Source organism: Haliotis asinina, chromosome 3, assembly GCF_037392515.1.
Source record: "Haliotis asinina isolate JCU_RB_2024 chromosome 3, JCU_Hal_asi_v2, whole genome shotgun sequence".
Classification (NCBI taxonomy): Eukaryota; Metazoa; Mollusca; class Gastropoda; order Lepetellida; family Haliotidae; genus Haliotis; species Haliotis asinina.
Window position 1 is genome coordinate 6,612,509 of NC_090282.1, and position 27,831 is coordinate 6,640,339.

Genomic DNA, 27,831 nt, shown 5'->3' on the forward strand with positions numbered 1-27,831 from the left:
AGTAGCAGGCAGTATGTCTCACCTGCAAAGTTATTCAGGGTGAAGTCAGCTGGCTGGTTGTAGCGTCTCATTGCAATGTCGTTGGAGTGGGTCTGACGGAACACAACAGTGGTAGGGTCAGGGTGACCCCCCAGACCTGCAAGGTGCTGAAACAAACACACTAACAGTGAAGTAAGCTCTCCCAGAAACAACACACCACCTGCTCATCTTCCTACAACAATGTGATCACAGTGACCACGAGAACAATCACAAAAACTACCTCAAACCCAAAACGATCAGGAAAAGACTACTACACCTACTACAAATGATGCTACTGTATCAATAGCTACATGTTTGTGTCTACAATCAATCAGTACAGTTCACCTATAGATATTATGATCAGTATCAACAGTCTACGAATCCAAGAAACTATTCTTAATTTGAGGGAGAAAATTTCATGTTAATTCTACCAAGATCCCTGGATAATTACAGGTCTACACAGAAGTCTACAGTCATCAAATTATAAATGGTTCTAACTGATTCGGTTAGTTACTAAGCAGTTTCCAATATGCATCACTATCACGTTTGTATGGTGGATAACAGTTCTTCAGAGGACAACAGCTTCTTTTGAGCAGCTTTAGTGAGTGAGTTTAGTTTCATGCCCGTGACTTTTAGCAATATTCTAACAATATCATGACAGGGGACTCCAGAAAAGGGCTTCACACATTGTGGGGACTGAACTCAGGTTTTTGGTGAGATGAGCAAACACTAAGCAGCTATGGCTGAAGAGTGGCCTTAAACAGCTATAAAAATGCAATGGTAACCAGTTTGAAAATATCAAATCAAGAGTTTAACCATCATGAAAGATATCTCATGCTTGTACCAAAATTTTAACTATGTACCATTACCATTTCATTACATGTTGAAAGTAAAGACTAGTGTCCACAAACAGATTTTTAATATGGCAGCCATGTCAGCAATTTTGAGAACCATAGTGGAATGTTCTGATCCATTTCAGCTGCTACCATTTGTGGGAAGAAGCATGTGAAGTTTCATCTGTAAATGATCTTCAAAAGAAGATATAATATATCAGGCCATGACATAAACTCACAAATTTCATCACAGGAGAACTGAAAATACAGCAAAATAAGTTGTTTTTCTTAAGAAAACATCTTGAAAACAAGGTTTCAAAAGAACTGGGAAGACAACATTAACAAGTTACATCTCGGCTATATGCTACTGTACCTGGAAAAAAGTGTTTGTGCAGGTGAGTGCGGTAATTAATTAAGGTGTGTCACTCACCTGTAGGCGGGGTTCTCTGGTGAAAGAGGTGCTAGTAGGGAGTACTTGGAGTGAGAGAGTAGAGGATATTACCTGGGTCTGTAACACATGCAGGTTATACTCTGTTAGTACAGCACAGACAGCAGGGTGAAGTTAGTAGAGTGGAGTATGATGAGAGACAGTTGTTGACCCTTAAACAGCAGCCTTTAGAGAGTTGCAGTTTATACTATTACAAGTCTTTCAACAGTACAGAAAGTATACTGAGAGTCTTAGTTAATACTGATACTCTATTCCCTATCTAACTGTCAGCATTCTTCAATAGCTGACTTTTACACCAGGATCTTCATGGGTCTGTTCAGGTTTCTACATGGTCTACTTATGAGAGAAAAACAAAACAACATATCATTGCAAGCTGGGTTAGTAAACTTCTAAAACTTGTTTCAAACATTAAATTCTTGTTTGACTATTTCCCTCATATATTCAGGCATATTAGTATCGAAAGAACACTAAAGTATTGACGGCACTAAAGATCTAAAACTGGTCAGACTGCTACATGACCAATACCAGTTGTTTCACTAACACCAAGCCTAGGCAGCAGGCAAAATATAAAACTTGTGAAAAACGATTTGAGATAATTTTCTAAAATGGAATGTTTAACATTCATTCTAACAAACATCCAGCTGTCTGTCAGTATTTCTTTCTAATACACGACTTGGCCTTTTTCAAAATTCTAATTCAAAGACAGTGAGAGAAAGATTAGGAAATATGTGACTATTGCCTATAATATTCCTTTCAGTTCTATACAACAAATTTTCATACTGTTACAGTATCTCCTCAAAATAAGTGTTCATCTATGACATACAATTCCTACTTCAGAGTTCACATCACATTCTTGTATTTGATAACATCAGCCACTGATACACTACATAGCAATAAAGTATACATTTGTACATCAATATTCCAGGGTCAACTGTGGACTGTCTCTTGTCAACATAGACACATCAAGTACAAGCAGTGTCCAGTTAGACTGAGTGTAAAAACTACAAATACAATGCGCAAAACAAAGCTCTGATTACTTAGCATTACTTATGTTGAAATATATTTGGTATTTTCATCATTACCTTCAAACAGTTAAACACAATCAGATTGAGTTCATTTTTTGTGTTGAGCTACAAAGAGTTGAATATTGATCTTTTAAACAATTATTGAATAAAATGATAATCACTATGGTTACATGACACCTTTAATAATTTGACATTAAGTCTTTCATATGTTTGAATATAACTATATGATGAGAGAAACAACTCCCAAAATGTGATAAAAGGGTGTGATTGAGAACAAGAAAAAGAAGACATAAAAATAAATATTCATGCAAAGGCCAATATATGAATGGTCTTTCATTATCTGCAACTTATTGACTCAGTAATTATTTGTCATTGACAGAGGGAAGCAGTAAGAGGTCTAAGGTGTGTGGAAATGGCATACAAGGATGTAACGTAGCTTGCAAAGCATCCTCATGATAATCAATACATGCATAATAGAAATCTGGAAATGTATAACAAGGTAGAGAAGTAAAAACTGGCATTAACCTGACACTTTCACAGATGTAATCACTGAAACAAATAAATAGAAATCAAATAAACCTCCTAAAATGTGGCAATAATAACAATAAATATACCAACGTTAATGAGGATAAAGGTGAAATAGGGCTTAATGCCTTATCTCAGATTTTTGTACAAGTATGTATACATGTACTTCCTATCACTTAAAACACTCACTACATGTTATGTATGTGTACATGGTCACAACAAAGATAAATTTCATCACTAATTTGGGGGAAACAACCACAAACCTTATGTAAATTAAGTGCACAAGGATCATGCATCAAACTGATGAAAAGCATGTACAAAACTCATGCATGTCAACAGCTTTGTTTTGTGTAAAGTTTTAATAAGAATTCTCCATTTTTCACTGAGTTTCATCATTTATTGAATGCATGACAATAATCTTTTCATTGTTACGAATTAGTTTTATAATACATCAGTTTATGTATAAGCAGTAACTTTAAACAGTATGGATTATTTCACAAAATTTAGTTAAGAACAGCTGCCCGAAGTGAGTGACTACATTTACACTATTGAGCCTAAACTTTTGATTGGTAGTATATGTGTGGCTACTTGTACTTCCACAGATGTTTTACCATTTGCCAAAGTGACGCCAAGTCACAGTATATTATGGCTACCATGCTCAGAACTTATTCAGATCTGGAAGAGAACATGTCTTTATTTCATCGCCTTAATGCTGAGCATCAGGCAAGGTAACAACACGTGCCATGTTTCTGTTGTGGTAATGCAGCCAGGGATTGACCTCTGACTCTGGGTCACAAGAAAATACCCATGTCACTGACGCAATCTTTAATCAGGTCGAAAAACACATCAGCAACATTCTTGTCAAACTACAAGTTTGGGTATATAAGGAACCTTGTTCACTCAAACTCCATAATACTAGGGCTGGGATGGGTAAACAAGATACCCGGGAGGGGTTGGTAATCAGTTGGACCTTCAAGCCAATGTCAATATATAGGCCTCAATAGCCTGACCCACCATGATCATGTCACTAATACACTAAACAATGTAATACGTTATTCTTTCATGATTAAGAGGCTGTATTGTCTTTCTAGATTTAGACATAATTTACAGTCACCTGTTTTAAATATAATACATGGCTGAGATATTGAAAAACAATGAAACTTCAGTCTCTGCGCTGAAGAATATATCATCATTCCTTACAAATTTTGTCAGGACTTAACATAATAGCTATCAGGGTAGCGTAGGGTTATCGAAGGTGGAGTACCTGGGTAGGAAATGTTTGGAACAAATCCCAGAACCACATTATACAATTCTGTCTTCGACATGTAGTGATGCCAGAGGCAAAGTCTTTACAGCGTGGCTATCAGAGCTTCTGATGCATACAGAAATCATACTTTCTTTATCATGGTCTATGGACCAGTATTCCAAATATCATGCTCGGTAGATACCACTGCTAGTTAGCTTTGGATAAACCCTAAATGGTGGTAGTACTACCATGCTTTTACTTGAAGTAATGGATGGAAGCTGACTAGCCGTCTTGATTTGAATTTCATGTAAAGACATGTAAAGCAAATCCTTATAGAGCAAAGGACAGTAACTCTGCAAAGTAACCTAATGTGTCACAGTCCTTAAAGAGGGTAATATCTGTATCAGTTACCTCCCTCGACATGCTTGGAGTCTTTGACATAAGGGGATTGAAATCCTTGGTCACAAATAAATGATATTAGAAATTTTCTTTAGTGTAGAATTTATTTTCATACTTTTGATATCTGTGTATTAACATATTCAAGATATTTTCAGCTAGTGAAACTATGCCATACAAAGCTAAATCCTAGCAACGTCATAATCCACCTGCTGTCAATGTGGGCTGAACCTGATTACACTGTCTGCCCCAGTGGGAGGTGTATGGTCCTGTGTGCTGGTGACACTATAACTGTCATATCAGCTTACATTCCCCCATATCTAGCAGGTGCTTACGCTATTTATTAACCTGTCAAAGAAGTGGGTCCTGTCATTTCAAGCAGAACATATTCAAAACAAGTAATTTCTATGGACTGGAATTGAAAATCCTTAACTGAAAAAACTTCAGTAAAGTATGTTGGAAATATAACCGTTCTCTCAATAATCTGCTCTTGAATGACACCAAACAATTGCAGTAATACTGTCAATATTTACCTCAAATAAATACCTGGCACTACTCTAAACTGCCTTATAATTGTTCATTGTAGAAATACACTGGACTCAACTAAGGTTTGAAATATATCATACTTGCATTCAACAGTGATTTAAAAAAAAATCAGCTCAAACATGCATAGTTGTGATTTCAACTACATAAAGTCACGACACTAACCTGTTTAATATCTGGATTTATCAAATGTCCAATATTCTTTACCAAGTTTACCTTGGGGATTCATTGATCACAAATTTAGCATTTATACATCCACTTCATCATTATCACAAAAATATACATAAAAAATATTAGTATACTGATTAATACCAAATTAGCTATTCTGCAATGTGTACATATGAAAATACAAATGTACAAGTAGATCTGCATGTACAAAATTTAAAGCTGATGATATTAATTATGCTGATCCCCTCAAAATGCCTAAAATTTTCCACCTTCTCACTGTCCATCTTCACCATGGTTACTTTGGTAAACTGTTCACTGGCTGTAGGTTATTGATTGACTAATCATTTAGTACTGATGGTCCTAAATCTGCACGGATACAACATTGACATTAAATGTTTAGCATTACAGTTATATCACTATGAACAATGACATCCCTACACACTGAAAATACCTAAGTTATATATCTTGTGCAACACACACATAAGACAGATCCATGTTCAGTTATCTGCCATGGACTGAGATGCAATGATCATAGACATGGACACAGCAGGCTATCTGATAGCAGGGATTTACAGGACATGAATTCCTGAGTCTTATACTGTATAATATACAGGAAAGTTGACAATGGATGCAATGAGATTGATTAGTGAGTCCACGGGGACACAGGAAAAGTCCAAATACATATTGTAAAAATGTCGATCAAGTAACAATATGTTATCACCAAATCTACTACTAGCCATGGTATCATTTGCATTTTAATAACTGAACAGTATGTTATGATCATGACACACATATATTAACAGTAACTGAATTACAACAATATGAAACATTGTATTGATAACAGTGTTCACGATGGTGTTTCAAAGTAACAGGAAGTTGGGTCCTGTAAGTTTCAGATGTCTGTCTGACCCACTGAAAATTCACAGGACCCACAGAATATAGTTAAAGAAACATTTCAGATTTAACATTTCTTATAACTGGCACTGAAAGTATTAACATTACATGATAACAAACATAGGATTTCTAAACAGCAAACAAGTGTCAGATACCGCAAATAACAACTTCACACAAAGACAATGTGAAATATTCAGTCAGACGCTGGGTCTGGCAGGTTGATGATTTCTATCTGACCACTGGCGAATCTGCCAGATTTGTCAGAGGGTCAGACACTATTCGTGAACACTGTGATAACAATATTAAAGTGTCTGGGACACCCATTTTGTAATCTAGGAACGGTGAAATGTTAGAGTGTGAGTCCTAGGGACCCTCAAATACAGCATTCAACTTAAAACAGCTGAATATGTATGTATATACTAGGCATCATAGAAAGGGTTAATATCATACACTTTTACGACATGCTTTTCGCAGTACTTAGTTTGTGAAGATAACATCAAAGACTGTGCATTATGCAAGCATATAAGGCATTTCATGTTTCCGTTGCTATGTGAACCATTGTATTTCTTCTAAAAAAGTCATATATAACATTCATTCATTACTTAACATATTTTTGGCATTCATTTTCGTCTGGTAGGTTGAGGCAGCTAAATATTACTCTGGGCTATCAAACGGTAATGATGCAAGTCCTTATTGACAAAGTTTGCTAAGCATGCCATAAACGTTCTTCCTTTTACATCACAGCTGATTAATTGTTCAAACCTTATTTACCACTGGTAGACTAGCTACAAATTCTTTACAATGAGAAATAAACTTAAATTGATTATGTGTACTGAACATGATTCACTGCAAAGAAAATAAATTCTGTTTCTTTTTTTCACCTAAATCTGTGTTCACTACCTACATAGTGGGAACTTACAGTTAGCCTGTAATGCTGAGATATATCGTTCTTACACAGAATATCACACCATGAAGTATTTTGAGAAGCAATGGGCACTATCCTATTCTAAAACACGAAGTGGTATTTACATATTCTTCATCAGCTGAAACCTGATATAGGGAACAACAGCAGCCTTGCGGTCAGTTACCTGGTCAGCAACATTGCTCAATGGCACAAAATGCTAACAGTTTTCAGCAGAAGAGACATTGTTTGACACAGTCGCACTACATGAATCTGACACTTGACACTCATACGCTGAAGAGACTGCTCGAACTCCAGTGTGTATGCTGAAACTGAAAACTATCATTTCAAACCTTAAGTGTATTGTTTGTTGACTTCCAGCTTGTCAGAGCACAGTATGCACATTGTGGACTTTACCTTAGTCAAGTTTGTGTCAGAATTGATAAATTCATGACAATGGAATTATTATGTTGAAAAAAGCAGTGATAAGGTATAGGGTGATTAAGTTTGTAAAGACCTAATTTTAAACAGCTAAATATATGATAATTATTTTTACCTTTTGATTTGGTACAGGGCCAAAAAAAACATTTCAAAATCTGCACTCACCCTACAATATGAGCAGACAAGTGTAATTTGTGAGCCCTGTGGTGAAATCATTTCCTGTCTAAACAATACTGGTACATTAGGAAAGAGAAATGAAACATTATTAACACTAAAACATTATGTAGGACGAGACAAAATAAAAAATATAAATATTTCCACACACTTTGCTATAAAGGATAATATCACTCATAGAATCTATAGATATCTATTGGTATTCTGTGATTGTCATTCTGAAAGATAAATGTTCAAAAATGACGATAGCATATTCACAGAGATTTCATTTTCATCAAATTAAACAACCGTATCACGTCTCCTAAACACACACACACACACACACACACACACACACACACACACACACACACACACACACACACACACACACACACACACACACACACACACACACACACACACACACACACACACACACACCTGATGTTGAAACTACATGAGACAATTGCAATAATGATGATTTACATCTCACAAGCATCTGTTGTCATAACAGCCTACATACTATATGGTTTAGTTTGACAAAACATTTGGCATTATCTTTCAATTAATTCATTTTATTCTTGGCGTATTATTTGGAAAATGACAAGTATCTATTATTATCAGTTACAGTCATTTGTACACTGTCAGAAACTGAAAGTGACCACTCAAAAATTACAAATCAACATATACTTCGAATTGAAACATTAAAAATATATGACATGACATTTATTATTCGCATACCTCTTTTGCAACTGTAAATCTGCTTCTGGGTTTACTGTAGTTGTACATACTTCAGTGAATCTGCACTATGCTACCAAAGTTGACACTACGAGTAAAAAGCTGCCTAATGTCACATGATAAGCATGTTTTCATTATCTTGGATAATCTCCTGTCAATCAGAACAACTGATCTGTTGCACTCAAAAACTGTTTGCAGTTCAACACTCGTGTGTGTAATCAAACATCATGCACTGGGAGTGATTTTCACTTTTCAAAACATGCCTTTCTGTTCATTTCAAGGAAAACAGAAGAAACGTTTGCCTGTGATGTTTCATCCCATGGCTGCCCACCAACGCGTTAGATACCCATGCTATCAAACACATTCCACAAACATTGCCGCCATCTTGAAACTTAGGAAGCTTTCTGAAAGAGCATGCGCAACGGAAGCGGAACAGGTGCGCGACTTTTACCTTTGACCCGACCTCGACCCACTCACATTTATGTTCTCGACAACTGAAGATATATCGGTGTATTTTAATACATTGGTTGGCAATGTCTGCTTTTGATCCAGTCGGTTAGTTTGATAATTATAAAATTGGTTTGCGCTCTTAGTGAATGAAGTATAGCGTGTATTTACTTATGTGTCAATATGGAAATGATGAAACATGATAGAATAGTAATAAGTGAAACGTCATCGTGTTACCCCACCCCTGTTCTCGTGGTATTCGTCACCAGTCAAGTCCAAAGGATAATAATCTTGTGCCATCTGTGCATCAGATTTATTGCATCTGTTTCGTTTTGGCAGCATAATGTTTTTGCAGAAGTATGAATTACCGTTATTCAATCACATAGTGAGATAGTGTGATTGCATTCATAGTTTTGAATTTAAGGCTGTATCTATCATTCTGATATCTGAGCTGCATCTACATTAAAAAAAAAGGAATGATTTACTAGATTGACTCATGGAAAAGATAATTTCCTTTAGGGTAAACAATGTTTCAGCTTTCTTAATAGTGCTTTTTTAATTATCCCCTGATCTTAGGTTTTTGATCCTAATTATCTCCAAGTACCCAAGAAGACTGGGCTTCGAACAAGTAGGGTATGACCTTGTTCCGATAACTCTTCACATTTGATTGGATAACATCGATCATTGGAAAAAGAGGAAACCCCAAGAGAGCAATGAAATCTGAAGTAAGATGCTAACCACATTACGAGAGACCAAGACATCTACCTATTCACTGTGTGTACTCCACTGAGCTATAATCATGTCTTCTATCACAGTGCACATGTTGACTGCCATATTGTTTGCGTCACAAGTCAACTCCTCATCAATACATCAGCATCCGTAATTGAGCCCCTTCCGGATAATTTCTTTCGTTATTACACTGATAGCTTGCTACTTTAATCCTATCTCATTCAGCTTGTCATTTTGGTTGTTATCTTTGTACATGAATCCCACCATGTGTTGTCATGATTATACATTATACGTTTACTCTTTGCACTCAGTATTCACCTGATGAAGGAGCCAAAGGATGCTCTAAAATGTAGGGATTAAATAATTACAAAAAGTTGTTATCAATTAAATGTCATGTATGCATGACTTTATGAAGATTTATGAAACCTTTCAACTTGCAAATTTGTTCGTGTGTGTAGATATGTAATTAGTTTGTATATGCAGCTATGCAGTTAAGTATACAACAAAGGCGTGAAGCTCATTGCTTTAGTTGTTGTAACAATCAAATTCAGTTCATGTACACAAAACAGCAACAAATCGTTTTGCAAGCAAATTTCATGCAACAGTGACTTCTCTCTTCAATAAACCTTCCATCTGTGTATTTGTTGTGATTAACTTGAATAATGTTCAACTCCCCTGAGGGTGTCATGCTACTACTGGTAGCGTTATCTCATCACAGTGTGGCTCACTCATGGTTTTGTAATCAGCCATTTACATGTTTCCTGTGTTTGGACATAATTATTCAATCTGATATTCGGGGTGAGTAAATATAATGGTAGGTAAAGTGCACTTGGAGGTGTAGAAAGATAAGTGGAGTAGACAAAAAAGTAGACATAGATCAAAGGATTAACTGACAATTAGTGTGAAACGTTAGCCTGTTACGTTGGTTTCCTAAAACAGACCGAATACACCCACATCTTGACATGAAGTTTCCTCTGTGAAAATCTCATACTTTGTTCAAAGAACAAATGTTAATTGTGTTTTCAGAGGTAAATCATCTTTTCTAGTAATAATGTATCTCAAACTTCACATTTTATTGACTAAATATGTTATCACTCACTCCTTCACCTGAATTCTCTGAAGGATTATGATGTTTTTTCTGTGATATGACGTTTACCATTACCCACACCAATGCACTAACTATCAATATAAGCAGTTCTTTATTGTATAAACTTCACCTGATGGCTTCACTTCACTATTCACTTTGAGAATAGTGCCAAACTCACATCACACTTGTCGAGATTATAGTATATGGTCTGCAAACAGTAAATTTTTGTTCTCTGACAGCACTAGTTACGTACATCTTCTCAACTAATTTTATTATGAATAAACAAGAATCGTTATTTCAGTATCAATAGGAAATGTACACCAGTGCTATTTGGTATGTACCCTTGCATAAGTATCAAAACATACAATGGCCTCACAACCTAACAGTGGATGGGAGTCATACCCATGCTACCCAGAAATAAATACTATAATTTCATTCTATTATGTACATTCAACTGAGACACCATGACTAAAGACCTGTGCTGCTAATACACTGCTACATGGCAATTCTGAAATGAACAGAATAAATGAGTTGAGGTTTATGCAACTCTGAGCAATATTCCAGCAGTATTCCAGCAATATCACAGCAGGAGACACAAGAAATGGTGCTCACACATTGTACCCATGTGGGGAATTGAATGAGTGGACACTTAGCCATAAGGCGATTCCACTGCCCCTGAAAGAAAGTAATAATGTACTTCTGCAGGAGACTTTTCTCAGTACTAAGTGTGATTTGACTCCTTCTGGAAATGGATACAGATCTATTCTAGTATCTTTCATAAGCATCTGTCAAAGATGTTTTTCATACCAATAATAACTATATGTACATGATGTTTTTAGGTTATTATTTTACATGTTTAATAAACATTTATATGTTTTGTCTAGGCAGTGATATTATATCGTCTTCAAGTCTACCAAGATAAAACTCAACACTGTTTTTTCAGAACATCAACATATACGGTTCAACCCTCTTCGTGGAGACTGGGTGCTCGTGTCCCCACATCGAGCCAAGAGACCATGGAAAGGTCAGGTTGAGAAACTGGAAGCAGAGAAGGTGCCAAGACATGACCCCAAGAACCCACTGTGCCCAGGAGCAACTCGGTCTAATGGAGAGGTGAGTTAATGACATTGTATAGAATTTATAAGTGCAGGGATGTTTTCTGTCTTTCTTCAGTATGTAATAATTATACATGCCACTATTTCTAGGATAGCAGGTTAATGGCTTGTGCCCCTGTTTGTCTGAAAATCATGACTAATGCACAAAAAAAGAGAGGCTTTATGGATAATACTAGCAGCTTGATAACAGTGGAAGAATCTACATTACAACGTTGCCCAGTGCAGTACAGAAGTTGTTATCCAGGTACTGCTTACTCAGCAACGTTTTGAATTACAATGAAACAATGACTGCTCCATCACAGTATGTCTTGATCAGTACATACAGTGCAGGGTTAGGCAGGAAAGTAGAAGCTGTTCAACTTTCTACTTTGGTGGACTTCTTGTTGGTCTACTTTGTTATAGCTATTTTCAAGGTCAGTAGTCCAGTAGCCTGGCCCCAGAGTACCACCACTTCCTGTTTTCCTTCCTTCTCTGATCCAGGATATCTTAGTCCTGAGTTTGAATCCTTGTTTTTTTCTGTGTGATTCACCAAAGTGGAAAACATCAACATGACTAATGTCTTCATCACCTGTTGCCCTGTGGAATAGTGATGTATGTAATTGGAATAGTGATGTATGTAATTACACACCTGGATGTTGTTCATGTCGATGATCTAGTCAGCATCTGGTCTCTCTGTCTATTTATTTCAGGTGAACGCAAATTATGAAAGTACCTACGTGTTTAAGAATGACTTCCCAGCCATGCTTGAAGAGGGTCCTGCTCCCCGTAAGTTCATGTGTATATTCTATCTAAGACTGGTTGTACAGATTTAGATTTGATCATATTAGCTCCACATGTAATTAACAGGAATTGAGCTCCAAGCAGAACATTCTTCAAGGTCTGGATGACACAATGATGTCTGTTGTCAACACTTAATGTGAAATGTTTAGGGGCATCTAGATTCAAAGGCTGCTGGGTAAGCATCAAATATCCCTGCATGCTATGAACACTATAACTCCTTGCTGCGCTACCTAGTTCAGTCTGGTCATCACTTATGCAGTAGTGGGAATAATGCAGGGTAGTACTTAAAATTGCTACAAATTCAGACAAATTGTTTTAAGACCATACATTTATGGGCAGATGTTTGATTGAAGACACATGGCTCATGTTGATTGATATTGTAAACATTGCATAAAGTACTAGTAACTGTTCAGGTGAAAAGTTCTTAGAAATGTTTAAGTTTAGTACAAGCATGTAGAACAGTCACGATAATGGCGTGAATTTACGTAAGAAAATAACCCACTGTCTGTCGTTATGGCAGAACAGTTCAAGCGTGACTGGCCAATGGAAAGCCTGTTTGCTCCAAGTTCACGTGGACATGCTAATTTGGGTTGTCTCCCTTGTACCACTGAAGATAGTTTTACACTGTGGACATGTTTAAGTTCAATATTGCGTTATGCATAAATGTTATTTGCATGTAATTTCTTGTGAAGGTCGGAAATATAATGCATGTTTTTTAGAACTGAAAGTGATGCAGTTCCATGAATCAGACACATTGTGGTTTGAACATATTGTCCTTTGTCACCATCATCAGTAAGGTCCTCACAGACAACGCAAGATTTTGTTTCCACTAGATCCCAGTGGTAACCATGATAACTGTGATGGTTTGCCAATGTCAGTTTTCAAGGTCATCACTTGAGAAGTGTGTCTTGTATTCTGTCCACAGCTCCGAGCGACGACCCACTGTTTCAGGCAGCACCTGCATATGGCACCTGTAAGGTGATGTGTTTCCACCCCTGGTCAGATCTCACCCTCCCCATCATGTCCCACGCAGAGGTGCGGAAGGTCATCGATGCCTGGGCAGAGCTGAATGTGGACCTGGGCAAGAAGTTCCTGTGGGTGCAGGTGACGACATCTGTATGGTTGCCTTTAAGTTAGTTGTGGGGTAGTCCTTCATAGACCTTATCTCCAGACCAGGATAGCTCCTTATAGCTCACCATTCCACTTGAAGCTTTACAACCCAGGACAGTGATGCAACATATTGACCATTCTGTCTACAAGTGATGACTGTGATACTTGTCAAGAATCTCCTTGAATACTCTTCCCTGTTCTTAGTATAGTTGGAATGTAAGGACAAAGTTGGGTGCTATTCCATATGTAGTCAAGATCCTTTCAGATAAAACATGCAAGACATAATTCGTATTGAAAAAAAACATATGGTGAATCTGTAGTTGAGATTTCCATGTTCAATGGGAATTGAATGGTATTCTTGTTGACAGTTTTAAAATAACATGCCACAGTATTTTGTGTTTGATCACAAGTTTCTGTGATACATGTAATGGTACTGTCCTTGTGATAGTGACACTGAAGCCAAGGGAGTGACATAGATGGTAGAAAGACGCTTGGTGGTTTCGCAACATCCTTACATTTTTATGCTGTCCAGTTTGCACTTGAACTGAGTGATTGAGTGACTGATTGAGATTAGGTCCTTTAACTATGGCTGAATGCCTCATGAAACTAAACTCTAAGGTCCAACTGACTAAGGGTGTAAGGATGCTGGGACACCACCAACCTTCATGCTACCATCTATGTCACTCCTTTGGCTTGAACTGATTATCTACCATGATTGTGGAACGCTGTGACGTAGCATGCTTATTGATGAATGTCATCAAATAACATTGTCTCACCTACACAACACTGAAGTTGGAAGATACTATAAGATATGCAACACTAATGATATTAATTTGGTTTTCAGCTGTTTGAGAACAAAGGAGCAATGATGGGCTGTTCCAACCCTCACCCTCACTGTCAGGTAACCATAGTAGCCTGAGGCTGTCAAAGAACAGAATCAGTCAGATGTGGTTCAAAAGATAGATGATTGATTCCTGTCATGATTAGCAAGTGCCAAATATTAATGATAAAAGTTTGAAAAAAATTGTCTCATAAACTACAATCATATCTATATGCAGGTGCTTATGGATTATGGCAATGTTATAGTAATGTCAATCCTTAAAAGTTCACTGTAGTAGGTGGCTAGTGTGTAAGTATACAGTGCTGTTTTGGAGGGGCGTGATTAGAAGTTTACTGAGTACATTAAACATAATGAAGCAAATGCACTCCAGTTTTGTTAGCCTGGTAATTCATAGTCCATGTCTACTGAAGGGCTGCTTTTGACTGTACGTCTTGTAAACATACATATATGGGGAAATCCAAGACTCCATGTCCCAGGTGGTACGGAGCAAGATGGCACTGTGACCTGAGGCACTGTATCTCTGTATGTAGACATTCCTTATCTGCTTCACAATCTGCATGGGTTTGGATTCCAGTGTATGATACCTGGTCTGTGAGCATAATTCCAGTGCTGACTGGTTTCACTTGATGCCTTTTCTTGAATCCTGATCATAAGGGGAAATGTAGTGTATTGGATGGTCAGGTTGTGTGACCCAAGTGATTGTGTCATCCTTCCGTCCACTGATGGGGCATGGTTGAGGATATGAGTGACTGAATTGTGTGGTCATTTGTTCAGTATCTGGAAAGAAGTAAGTGTGGCATTAAACAACAAGTCATAGCAGCACTTTCAGTTATTGGTCCTGTTGCAGCTGTCAGTATTCAGCCCTGGTGCAGGTGTCAGTAATCTGCCCTGTTGCAGGAGTCAGTAACCAGCCCTGTTGCAGGTGTCAGTAACCAGCCCTGTTGCAAGAGTCAGTAGCCAGCCCTATTGCAGGAGTCAGTAACCAGCCCTATTGCAGGTGTCATTAACCAGCCCTATTGCAGGTGTCAGTAACCAGCCCTATTGCAAGTATTAGTAATGAGCCCTATTACAGGTGTCAGTGGTCAACCCTGTTGCAAGTGTCAGTAATGAACCCTAATGCAGGTGTCATTAAGCAGCCCTGTTGTAGATGTCGGTAATCAGCCCTGTTGCAGATGTCAGTAAAAAGCCCTATTTTGCAGGTGTCAGTAATCAGCGTTATTCCAGGTGTCAGTAATCAGCGTTATTCCAGGTGTCAGTAATCAGCCCTATTGCAGGTATGGTGCAGCTCCTTCCTGCCCAATGAACTGTCTGTGAAGGACAAGACACAGAAGGAATTCTATGACAAGTACAAGAAGCCCATGCTGGTGGATTATGTGGAAAAAGAACTCAGTAAGAAGGTAAGTGGTCACCTCTGCCTGTGTATAGGAATTAAGACCAGACAGTCAATGCAACGGTTGGCAGAATCCATGTAATGGCCTGTGCATTACTTGGACAGGATTGTTTTGGAGGGTGTGTATTTCTGTTTCCTTGGGGATAATGTGCTGTAGAATGTTGTGTCTGGATCTTATGATCAATATGTTGTTTCCTGTCTTTTCTGTTGTTTTGCGATGAAGTTGTGGACAATGATGGGTTTTTTCCTAGTGTTCATGTTGTTTCAGGAGCGTGTTGTGCTGGAGAATGACCACTGGGTGTGGCTTGTTCCCTACTGGGCAGTCTGGCCATATGAGACAATGCTGCTGCCCAAACGTCATGTCCTGCGAATTGAAGACCTCACAGACGCAGAGAGAGACTGTGAGTTGTGGCTGAACAAAGTGTTTTCACTGAGGGAATATTGTCTACCAGTGTACCAGAGTAGAGAAAACATCACTATACAGTCACATAAGAACGGCACATCTCTATTGATGACTACCCAGTAGAGACGCTGGGGACAGTAGCTCACCTCACTTGTTTAAAGAATATACAACAGCAGACTCTGTGACAATATGGTCATTATCTTTTTTATTGGTTCAGTGTATGTACAGGCAGCTGTCACATAGCTAGAATATTGCTATGAGGTTAGAGGTTAGAATTAAGCTATGAAACTAAAGACAACAAACTGTTGTGTAAGTCTTTCAGGTATTGAAACCATGGGCAACAGTATCCTTGGCAACAAGATTCCAATCGTCTTTTACTGACAGCTGAAATCTTTCTTTATTTGTGGATTTTCTTGAGTATAGTTCAGTTATAACGGGTGAATAGCCAGACAGTGTAATCACCTGTCTGTTGATCTTCCTCGTGAATCCAAGGCAGAAGGTGTCCTTTCAGTATGTCTGCCCATTAGAATATCACTGTGAGACAGAGAGTTGTAGGGTAGCTGCGTGGTCAAAGCATTCACTTGTCACACTGAAGACCCAGTTTCAATTCCAAATTCCCCAAATAGGTACAATGCGTGAGGCCCATTTTTGGCGTTCCCTGGCATGAAATTGCTGGAATATTGCTAAAGTAGGCTTAAAACCAAACTACCTCACTCACTCCGTGTGTGACACAGTTCATTGTGTTTTATCGGAGGCTGTAGCACATTTAGATAGCAGCCACTTGTTTTTTTGATCCAGGTTTGACTATTTCCAGGCCACCATAGCTGGACTATTGTGATCAGTCCACTCACATATTGTGTTTGGGTTACAGCGTTAGCAGATATCATGAAGAAACTGCTTTCCAAGTATGACAACATGTTTGAGGTGTCGTTTCCCTACTCCATGGGTTGGCATGGTGAGTATTGCCAGACATTATCGGGCATTATAATAACTGGAAATGTTGATGTACTAGATATTGAATGGAATCTATGTTTAGGATATTTCAGTGTTATAAGCAAACAGTCTGTTTCTCACCGGACAGGAAGGTTTAGACTGCCTGCATCTGGTCCTGTCACTACTGATTGCTTGATTATGATTAAATAATCTTCATGTTTTGTCTTAGGTGCACCCACTGGAGAGCGTCTAAAGGGAGACAACCAGCACTGGCAACTTCATGCACTGTATTACCCACCCTTGTTGAGGTCAGCAGCAGTGAAAAAGTTCATGGTTGGGTATGAGATGCTGGCCCAGTCTCAAAGGGATATCACTGCAGAACAGGTGAGTTGAACTGTTGTTGGGAATGTTACAGCAGAACAGATGGGTTGAACTGTAGTCAGAACTGTCATAGCAGTGTAAATGCAGTCAACTGTATTGGAAGGTTTTACAACAGAAAACTTGGTTTCTACAGTAGCAGGGGAACACAAATCAGAACAGGTTGATCAATAACTTAAACAAAATATTGAACTTTTTGACAGGCATTTTAGAAGTTGTTAAAATTAAGGCAAACCAGGTTCTATGTACAGTCGTCTTTATTGCCAAGAATGCAACATTTTGGTGAAAGTACTAACACCGTTATCAAGCAAGTGATGATTGGTAATGGTTTTAGTACCTACAGTGAAACGTCACACTCATTGCAACAAAGAAGTTGACTATTCATAGAACCTGGTTTCCCGTTAAAAGGTTGGACAATCAGAGTGCCTGATTTTGGTCAAAGCAGGCTCATATGTGAATGTAAAGCATGATCTTATGTTGTGAAATTAGTTATACATGAGTTTTATTGTTTCCCTCCAGGAGGTGTTTGTGTGGCCAGTCATGTATTGTAGGATCCAAGCTTCTGGTTATAAAATTCCGATGTGATTTTAGATATTGCTGTTATATTTACGACTCGACCATTACGTTTGCACTATGGCATGCAGAGTCTCTTGTGTGCTTGTGGACAGAAACATGTTATATTTGTGATTACGCCATCAAAATCCACATGGGACTCCAAAAGAGTCTACAATTTTTACTTCGCTGAGAAAGTGTAATTCCAGATATCAGGTGTTACCCTTTGACCATTTTCTGGAAGGAATTGAGTATTCATGTATTATTAGATGTTAATAATATCAGAACTTGATCGATAATATAGTAACAATGGGTGTCAGCTACAGAGTGGCATCATGTCTCAAATATTTAACTTGAATGTTCAAACTTCAGTATTTGCAATGTTTGTTTTCACAGGCTGCTGAAAAACTACGGGCATTATCTGAAGTTCACTATAAGCTGACAGAAAAGTCATGATGACGCAGTGTTTTGGTTGTAGTTGACTGTAGGAGGAAGGTGCTGTGCCTTGTGTAGATGTGTTGTAGTGGTGTGAACTGATTGTTTGCGTGACAGTCTGGAGAACACTGCCAAGGGATGTTAATATTGGCCTCACTAATCATAGACACTTGTCTGGTGTGAAGTGATATTGTTATGTTTTATGAAACTGTATCTATGATAATATGGGTAGTTATTAGCAAGTCAAGAGTCAGGTGGTAATCAAGAGTTAGTGTAATGCTTTGTTACTCTTAGATTAACCGTCATGTACCTAAGGGAAACCTGATGACTGTTAGAGACTTTCAAATAACATTCAGGCTTCTACTTTTACGGTCTGCTTGTGTGAAAGGTGGATCTGATGTGTGTCATAGGTGTCTTCAAGCTGTCTGTAGTGTGCACAAAGATCTGATTGTAATGAGACAGGAGATATCGCTGAAGGATTTGTTTGATGACAGTTCTACAGTGTCATCTCATGAATGCCAGGATACTAGTATCACGGACTGAATCTCAGAGTTATTCCATTTGTATTCCGAGGATTGTCAGTGCTACACCAGAAGATGGATGGCACAAAATGGTGAACATTTAAGACAACCTTAAAACTGAAATACTGTACAAAGCTGTACTGCCCGTACCCAAAGTCACTTCACGGAATGGAAAGCTTTAATATTTGTTATATATACAGGAACTTGTATGCTCTGAGATGTGTGTTTTGTATGTCATACTCATAGACTTGAATCTCCTTGCAGAAAGTTTGACAATGTAATCTCACAGAGCAATAACTTCAGAACAAGAAGGATGGGTTTATGAGAGTGTTGTCCATAACATTCATGTCCTTATTGACAAACTCAACCAGGGAAATATTCACGCCAAATTATTTATCAAGACTCATTTATGTATTTTACATTCTCTACACACAGTAAAGAATAAATTAGCTGATGGTTGGTTTGTTATTCAGTGCAGGCTTTGAAGGAGTGTCTTGAGCTGTGTGGTAGGGATGGATACACCCCATGCATGTATGGGAAGATGACTTACTCCGAGAATGGTTACATTGTGTATCTTCCCTTCTTGACTGCATGAATCATTGCTTCTGCTGATATATAGCATAAATACTGATGACACAGTTGGTTTACCAGGCCCAAATCTGTGTGTTTTCAGTCCATTTGGTTTTAGCATAAATTCTGCTGACACAGCTGGTTTGCCAGGCCCAAATCTGTACATTTACAGTCCATATGTTATGATGTAATACAGTATTTTTCACAATCAACATCACATATATGCTGAGAATAAAAAGTTAAGCGCCACCCAGTGCATTTGCCAATATAGGTTGTCTGACTGGAATTTTTCAATAAAAGGATAACAAAATTATTATACTTTGGTTTAGTACTTTTCAATTTAATAACTAAAGAACCTTAGTTGAAATTATCATTTACTCAAAACAGGATATATGCGCTTTTGGAAAGCAGACATTTTCTTTAACTAGAACAAATGTGAAATCAGAAATGACTGTTACATGGTCACATGATTGTCCTTTTTGACAAGTGTAACTTAGGTTTAATAGTGTTGTATATGTATGATAGCAATAATTATTTTGCACCAAAAGGCAGTTCCATCACATCTTTAACAATATTCCCTTTAATTGTAAATACAAATGATCATGATATCCCCAGATCAGTTACTAGATGAACCTAGGCACTTAACTTTTTATTCTTGGGATATACGAGGGTTGGCTGAAAACTTCTCAGCCTGAGTGTTTTTTCCCCACCAGGTAGAGACAGGTGTTTGCCACCAATGAGGACAATCATTTAGTGAATCACAGACACAAGAACTACAAACGTACTAATAGTTTCATCTCAACTACAGCTCTTTTGGTAAACCTACCCTCTGAAATCATCAGAAATAGATAAAACTGAATACAGGGCAGTCATCAAGTACTTGCAAAAGAAAGGGATGTCCCCAACACAGATATATGCTGACATGGTCTCCACTCTAGGGGATGATGCTCCTTCATTTTCCACAGTAAAGAAGTGGGCCGGAGAATTTAAGCGTGGCAGACAAAGCCTTGATGATGACCCACGCTCAGGAAGGCCTTCAACAGCAACCACTCCAGAAAACATCACGTGCTCGATATGTTGATGGATGATCGACGATTGACTACTCGACATATTGCTAGTGTAGTGGGCATCTCTCATGAGAGGGTTGAGCATATTATCACCAACGAATTAGGAATGACTAAAGTTTCTGCAAGATGGGTGCCAAAGCTCTTGACAGCAGAACAGAAACGTGTCAGGTTCCAGACGTCCCTTGACAATTTGAGTCGTTTTGAAGCAGATCCCGATGATTTTGTGGCACGATTTGTAACCATGGATGAGACCTGGATACACCACTTTCAACCAGAAACAAAACTACAGTCAAAACAGTGGAAGCATCCTGATTCACCAGCTCCGAAAAAAGCCAAGTCTGTTCCTTCTGCTGGAAAGGTGATGGCATCAGTCTTTTGGGATTCCAGGGGTATTCTGCTCATTGATTATCTTGAAAAAGGTCAAACTACCAACGGCAGATACTATGCTGATCTACTGAACCAGTTGCGAGAAGCAATCAAAGCCAAACGACGAGGGATGATCGCTAAAGGTGTCCTCTTCCACCAAGACAATGCGCTTATTCACCTGATTTGGCTCCGCTGTGACTGATTTTTTTAGGGTAGCTGAAGAAGATTTCTTCCTTGCAGCATCGCTGGCAAAAGTGTGTGAACTTGGAAAGGCACTATGTAGAAAAATAAATTACAAACGTGGACTTTGTAACTTTTTTTCACAGTGAGGCTTAGAACTTTTCAGCCAACCCTCGTATAATAATTACTGCTGTTCAGGTCAGTTGCCCAAAATACCATTGGTAAGGCAGTCAACCAAATAAAGACATTTTCTGTCTGATTGTATAGGGAGCTCCGAGGAAATAGCAAACAGTAGAAAAAGCTATCATAAATAGTACTGACCTGGGATTCAAACCTAGAATCAGTGGATTGGCCAGCTGATGGCATGTATGCAGTAGCCATCAAAGTGGTCTTGTGAAGGTATTCACGATGGTGCAGGCTAGTGGGTGACAACTGTATCTTCGCTGAATGAACTGATACTGATGACAAACTGACAGCCTATAACAATGAATATGTGTTATGCCATAAAGAATATATATAAATATATGTATACTTTTTACTGTACAAATACATATAAACATATGTACCCTGTGACTCCCACATGGGATGTTGTTGTCCTGGCATGGGACTAATAACCTTAGATCAACCTGATGTAAAACATACCATGAGTACTAATCAATTTACACATCTAAATATTTCATCTAAACTATTTTCAATTGAGTGAGAAACAATACAAATTACTACCAAATCAACAAAACCACACATGGGATCAAATATAATATTTCTCACACACAGACACTCTTCTCATACACACACATGTTGAGACATAATATTAATCTGACATAGATATAATCACATAAAGCGCCTTTTATAGTCGACACCTTATCTGTCTGTCCGTCTATCCGTAATCATTTTGTTTCCGGAGCATAACTCAAAAACTGTTAAATATTGACCAAAATTGATAGATATAATTTGAACCTATGGTGTGCCTTTAGCTATTTACAGATTCTCGCCATTTTTAATTTTTTTGTTTTTCCATGGAACATTTTGGTGTTAGTCTAATGGTGGAGTGGGCTTCGTTTCCGGAGCAGAACTCAAAAACTTCTTAATATCTCTCAGTAAAACATGGTAGATGTGGTGCCTTTTGGCATTTACAGGTTTTTGTGATTTATTATTTTCTCAGTTTCCATGGCAACTTTTCGGACTTAGTCTCAAAATGGAGGGATGGTCTTCGTTTCCAGAGCAGAACTCAAAAACCGTTCTATATTTTTCTGCAAAACTTAGTCTTTTGCTATTTGCACATTTTTGTTATTTATCATTTTTCCAGTTTCTACTGAAATGATTCTGACTTAATCTCAAAATGGAGGGATTGGCTTCGTTTCTGGAACACAACTCGAAAACTCTCAGCAAAACTTGTTAGGTATGTGAGGCAGACCACAAAGTGGTGCCTTTTGCTATTTACGAAGTTTTGGCATGTCTATTTTTCCCAGTTTCCATGGAAACAATTCAGACTTAGTCTCAAAAGGGAGGGATTGGCTTTATTTCCAGTGCACAACTCGAAAACTATTTGATATTTTCAGTAGATCTTGGCAGATATATGAGACAGATCATGAAGTGGTGCCTTTTGCTGTTTACAGATATATGGCATTTATATTTCTCACGATTTCCATGGAAATGATTCAAACTTAGTCTAAGAAACATCAAGTAACCTTCAGATGATTTGTCCTTTCAAATATGTGGGGGCAGGGGGGATGTGTCATCTTCTGATGGCTCTTGTTTTATTTACATTACAATGGCTTAAAAAGAACATAAAATAACTAACCCATTCAACTGATTGTCCTGTGTCTATCCAAATGTCCAAGTGCAAGAGGCAGTGGCAAGAAAACATACCTGGAAACAAAGGGTTGGGATGTAGGACGCCAAATTCAAAGCTAGCCAGTCACTGAAATATCTACGCATATACTTTGATTGCTAGCTGTACTACCAGATACTGAAGGGGACGTAAGCAATGAAATAACTTCTCAAAAGAAATGAGCTTTAATGATATTACTTTAATTACAACTGCTTGTCTTATGCTGCCTGAAATGAGAGATTTGATTATGTATAAAATCAGTGAGGACGACCGGTTCATATATCTGAAATTAGTACAATGAATAGCTATTTATTTCTGTATTGCCTGAAATATCCTAATAACATTATTGCAAACATGTTAAAGTTAATCAGCTAAAAGATAAAACATATTTACTATGTACACGACTCTACCACATGTACTCAAGATATGGAGTGTCAGTAATATCTTGCCACGTACAGACAGCTCCCTGGTGAGAGAGTATCACTTATATCAGGCTTGAAAGCACTTGTGTTTACTGTTAGCGGGGTCACGGGATGTGACGGGTGTTATCACTATGATGATAACGATAACAGAGTGTCGTCACTCTTCGAGAGTAGGGAAACAGAGTTGACGGCAGCACGTGTGTCCACCGTCATGCGCAGCATTTTCATTTCTGGACAAGCAGTTTGATGTTGTGAAATTGAACCAAACAAGAAGATGTGTTTTGACAGTATATTACGTAAGATGGAACTGATGAATTTTAAAGATGTTCAAGATCAGGAGCCACGTAATTCGTCTCCAGGATCCAGTACTTGATACTAACAGGATTGTGGCCAGAATCTCTAACTTGGTTGATACATGCCACAGTTTCTAGGTCGATACTCGTAACATCAGTGACGTGATTCAGTTATTTACAGACGGTGTTGGAATATTGTTGATAGCTGCGTTAAAGACAAACAAGTTCAGAGCATACCCATCGCTTGTAATGGCAGTGACAAAGCATTAGTTTGCTCGGGACGCTCATATGCCACGTCATACTATGAACAGATAAATACATTGACTCGAGCGTATCTACATTCATCTTATCAACACACACCAATATGTTCCCGATCATTATCTATATGGCGGTTACAAAGGCTAGTGACTCAGTGAGCGATTCTTCATGTTAATTCGTTTCACTTGCTGTAAGGCATTTGATTGTGTCCACCAGAAACATAATGAGCGACACTTATACAGAAACGGTACAAAACAGTACAGGTGGTGCTGATGTTCAAGAGGGTAGAGTACACACGGGTCAAGATGGCGATCAACACGAAACAGGGACTTCTCGAAGTGAGCACATTAGCGGAGGTGAAGGTGGAAATCAGGCAGGTACCACCGATGGCGGAAACAGTGATATTAGTGTTGGCCACATGCAAGAGGTTGAGGATGATGGGGCCCAGAGAGCGGAAGGAGCGGAACACTCGGTTCACGCAAGGTATTGTGGCTTGTGTGAGGAGGGTCACCATGCGGAAGGCAGGTGTATGAATTGCTGTGAAGACCTCTGTACTAGCTGTATTAAATATCACCAAAAGCTCAGAGTTACAGCTTCTCATAAAATCATCCTCTTCGAGCCAGGGGCCACAAGTGAAATTGTCGTCCCTGCCAGGTCTAATACAAACTGTCAGAAGCACAACGAACCACTGAAGTTTTACTGCCAGACATGTAAACAAGCCGTGTGTAGAGACTGCATCCTGACCGCTCACAAGGACCACAAGGCTGTGGACCTGGCAGACGAACTGGATAATGCCAAAAAGGAAGCAGAGCGACTTCTAAAGAGGGTTCAGAACAGCGTCCGTCGATCAGAACGGGAAATAGATGATTTGAGGTCGTACCATGCCGAATTCTTGGATAAAGTCCAGAAGGTGTCCGACGTGATTGACAAGCTCCATACAGCGGTGCTCCAAAGGGTAGAGAGATCCTACCAGGAACTTACTCAGATGATAGCGTCGACCAAGGAGGATGAGATGAAGCGCATGAAGCAGTTGGAGGAGTTTTTGCAACAGCGGCTGTTGTCTGCTTCTGACTTTACTGCCGTGGCTGATCACGTACTTGTCAGCCAGGATGGGACTGACGTCATGGTGAAGCTGGAAATGATGAGGCAGTCAGTGGCGCCGGTCTGTCAGCTTATCGATTTCCAGAAGGGACATGCTGAGTTCTTCCTGGCGAAAAACCCACGGTTTACCTGCAACACCGCCGACAACATTTTGGGCCGGTTGGCCTTCTCCGTGACGTGGCCCCCTGTAACAAATATCCAGGGCAGACGTGCGTTCATAAGGGAAATCCGCCTTAAAAGAGAAGTAGCGTTTCATATATGGGAGATGCATTGCACCAAGCCGTCAGTCAGGGGGATTGTTGAGGGCATCAACGGTATTGTTTGGGTTTCTACTCCCAGATCCCTGCTCACCATTGGAGTCAACGGCGAACGTAAGAACAGTATGCATCTTACAACCGACATAGCGAGCATCACCGGAGGGCCAGACGGGAGACTCCTCGTAGCCGTTACACAGGGCAATACCAATAAGATCGTGCATCAGGACAACTGGTCTCACTTTGCCTCGATCCCAGGTCCCATGCCCTCAATAGCGAGTACCACAGATGGACAACGAGTTCTGGTGCCGCAGATGAGCAATGGGACACCCAGACTGCTGGTCATTTGTAATCATGGCAAAGACGTAGTCGACGTGGACCTTCCTCCACAGCTTGCAAACGACTCTGATATCCCAAGCTTCAGCGTCGGACCTGACGGCGAGATGGCTCTGTGCATCAGCAGACGAGACATGATAGTTATCCTCACGCCGTCCTTCCAATACAAGTGTGACTACCACGGACCAGATGGCGTCTTGTACCCTAGGAGCGTCTGTTACGACAAACTGGGACATCTCATCGTTGCCGACAGCAAGAGATGTAATGTCCAGCTGGTCAGTAAGGGTGGGCATTTTTTGTCCTATCTGCTCAATAAGGAGGATTTTCAAGACATCGGGTCGCCAACTGCCGTGACCGTCGACAATCGTGGGAGGCTGTGGATTGGGACCGGGAACGGCAACGTATGTGCCTACACCTACATGCACGACGTTCTATGACGGTTATGCATGTGCACAATATTATGTGACTTCAGTGTGTGTGTGCCTACGCCTACATGCACGATACTCTGTGACAACAATGTGTGTGTCTACGCCTACATGCACGATATTATGTGACAACAATGTGTGTGTGTACGCCTGTACACTTTGTGACTACAATCTATGTACACCTGCTTTGACCTACATGAACGACATTCACTCACGGCAACATATGCCTACACCTAAACGCTAGACATTATGAAACGGCAATGCCTGCTATATACTTTCTCAACCGAATGTGGCAACGTCGACGCCTGCAGCGGAGCCTGACGACATCAAGTGTCACCGTGGTAACCTCCAAACATTTATACAGCTAAATCTGAAACATCTTAAATCAACAACATTTCTGGTTCAGTGCGCAATTAATCGTCCAGCTGATATCTATTTCTTAAAATAGATCAGTCCAGTAGAATCAATTTGACAAGACGTTTTGTTCGTTCAGCACATTTGTTACAAGTTCAAAACAGACAAAAATTTTATATAGTAACTAATAAATTTGGTACAATGTTGATCATGTCATGCATATTGAGCACTGCATTTCCACAAAATTTCCATAAAACATAATATCTATACCTTGACATCAGCATATATCGAGGACATGACATGCAATACTAAGTCTTAATGGTCATTATCATTGTGACTGATCATGTACATTATTGGTTTGTTAAGCATTTATCTGTAAGTCTGATACAACAGGTGACCCTGTTCATCTTGCGAAGAGATTTTCAAATAACATATTTACATATCATGCATCTTTAAACTTAATCCCCCTTGTACAGTTCATATGATATCCTTATCCATAGAAGAAGAAGAATACTAGTTCATTAACGTATCCCATGGCATGCAATTGACATAAAATTCACAATAAAATGGAGATTACCCGGAAGTACGGTCTATGAGACACGATAACTCCTTAAAATCCATAAAAATGTGGAAGTTATTAATACCAGACTAAAACATCACAACATTAATACATACGCTGATAAGACTAAAGCGCTCTTATTCATTTGTGCTGTGATTGTGGGAAGAGGCTTCACAAATCTTTCATTGCGTGACACAAATATAGATTTAGGTTTTGTTGACATTTCTGAAAATAGAGGATTAACACGGGACATATCCTGTCATAAATTATATCCGATATATGAATGAAAGTGGCACTTGGCGAGAAAGTGTACCTCACCGTCACAGATATTTGCTGCACTAAAATCTACAAATCCTACCTCCAGAAGGCGTTTTCAGCGGAGTATACCTGCCTAGTTCTATGAATACAAGCTAGGTCTACTCAGCAGGGAACACTATATCACCTGTATATAACATTTCTTGTTTTGTTTGCTTGTCTGCATACCCAATGAGGCCAGTAGGCCAGGTGGATTGCATTTCATGGCACCCATACGCTGGCCCATTTGCTCTGAACATCAATCACACACATACGCCAACAACACACGCATGCACACAGATCTTAATGCTCTGACTATTAATCATTATGACTGCATTCCTCCTTTATCATGATGGGGAGGTTGTTAGCCGAGTAGGTAGCGTTTGTTCACCACGCCCAATACACTCGTTCTGTTCTGCATATGCATGAAGTCCACTCGTGCTGTGCGCCATCATTATGAAGCCCGAT

General features: G+C 39.0%; 3 protein-coding genes across 3 annotated transcripts in view; 2 read left to right on the plus strand and 1 right to left on the minus strand.

The window, feature by feature from the left end:
• LOC137277378 (leucine-rich repeat-containing protein 49-like) overlaps positions 1–8,738 on the minus strand; it is a 73,193-nt gene extending 64,455 nt beyond the window's left edge. The window contains exons 1-3 of the mRNA XM_067809084.1: positions 8,336–8,738; positions 1,282–1,359; positions 23–146 (exon numbers count right to left, since the gene is read on the minus strand). Of these exons, the coding sequence (XP_067665185.1) occupies positions 23–146; positions 1,282–1,359; positions 8,336–8,383 (250 nt within the window). The 5' untranslated portion in view covers positions 8,384–8,738. The remainder of the gene's footprint in view (positions 1–22; positions 147–1,281; positions 1,360–8,335) is intronic.
• A 34-nt stretch (positions 8,739–8,772) lies between these two features.
• On the plus strand, positions 8,773–19,507 carry LOC137277377 (galactose-1-phosphate uridylyltransferase-like). Its single transcript, XM_067809083.1, has 10 exons — positions 8,773–8,887; positions 11,539–11,708; positions 12,400–12,475; positions 13,416–13,594; positions 14,445–14,501; positions 15,716–15,838; positions 16,100–16,232; positions 17,106–17,189; positions 17,397–17,551; positions 18,494–19,507. The coding sequence occupies exons 1-10, from the start codon at positions 8,866–8,868 to the stop codon at positions 18,551–18,553; spliced, it is 1,059 nt and encodes a 352-aa protein (XP_067665184.1). The 5' UTR covers positions 8,773–8,865; the 3' UTR covers positions 18,554–19,507.
• A 4,675-nt stretch (positions 19,508–24,182) lies between these two features.
• LOC137279174 (E3 ubiquitin-protein ligase TRIM71-like) lies at positions 24,183–26,716 on the plus strand. The gene has a single exon (XM_067811661.1). It carries the CDS (start codon positions 24,264–24,266, stop codon positions 26,166–26,168), a length of 1,905 nt encoding a protein of 634 aa, XP_067667762.1. The 5' UTR covers positions 24,183–24,263; the 3' UTR covers positions 26,169–26,716.
• The last annotated feature ends 1,115 nt before the right edge of the window (positions 26,717–27,831 follow it).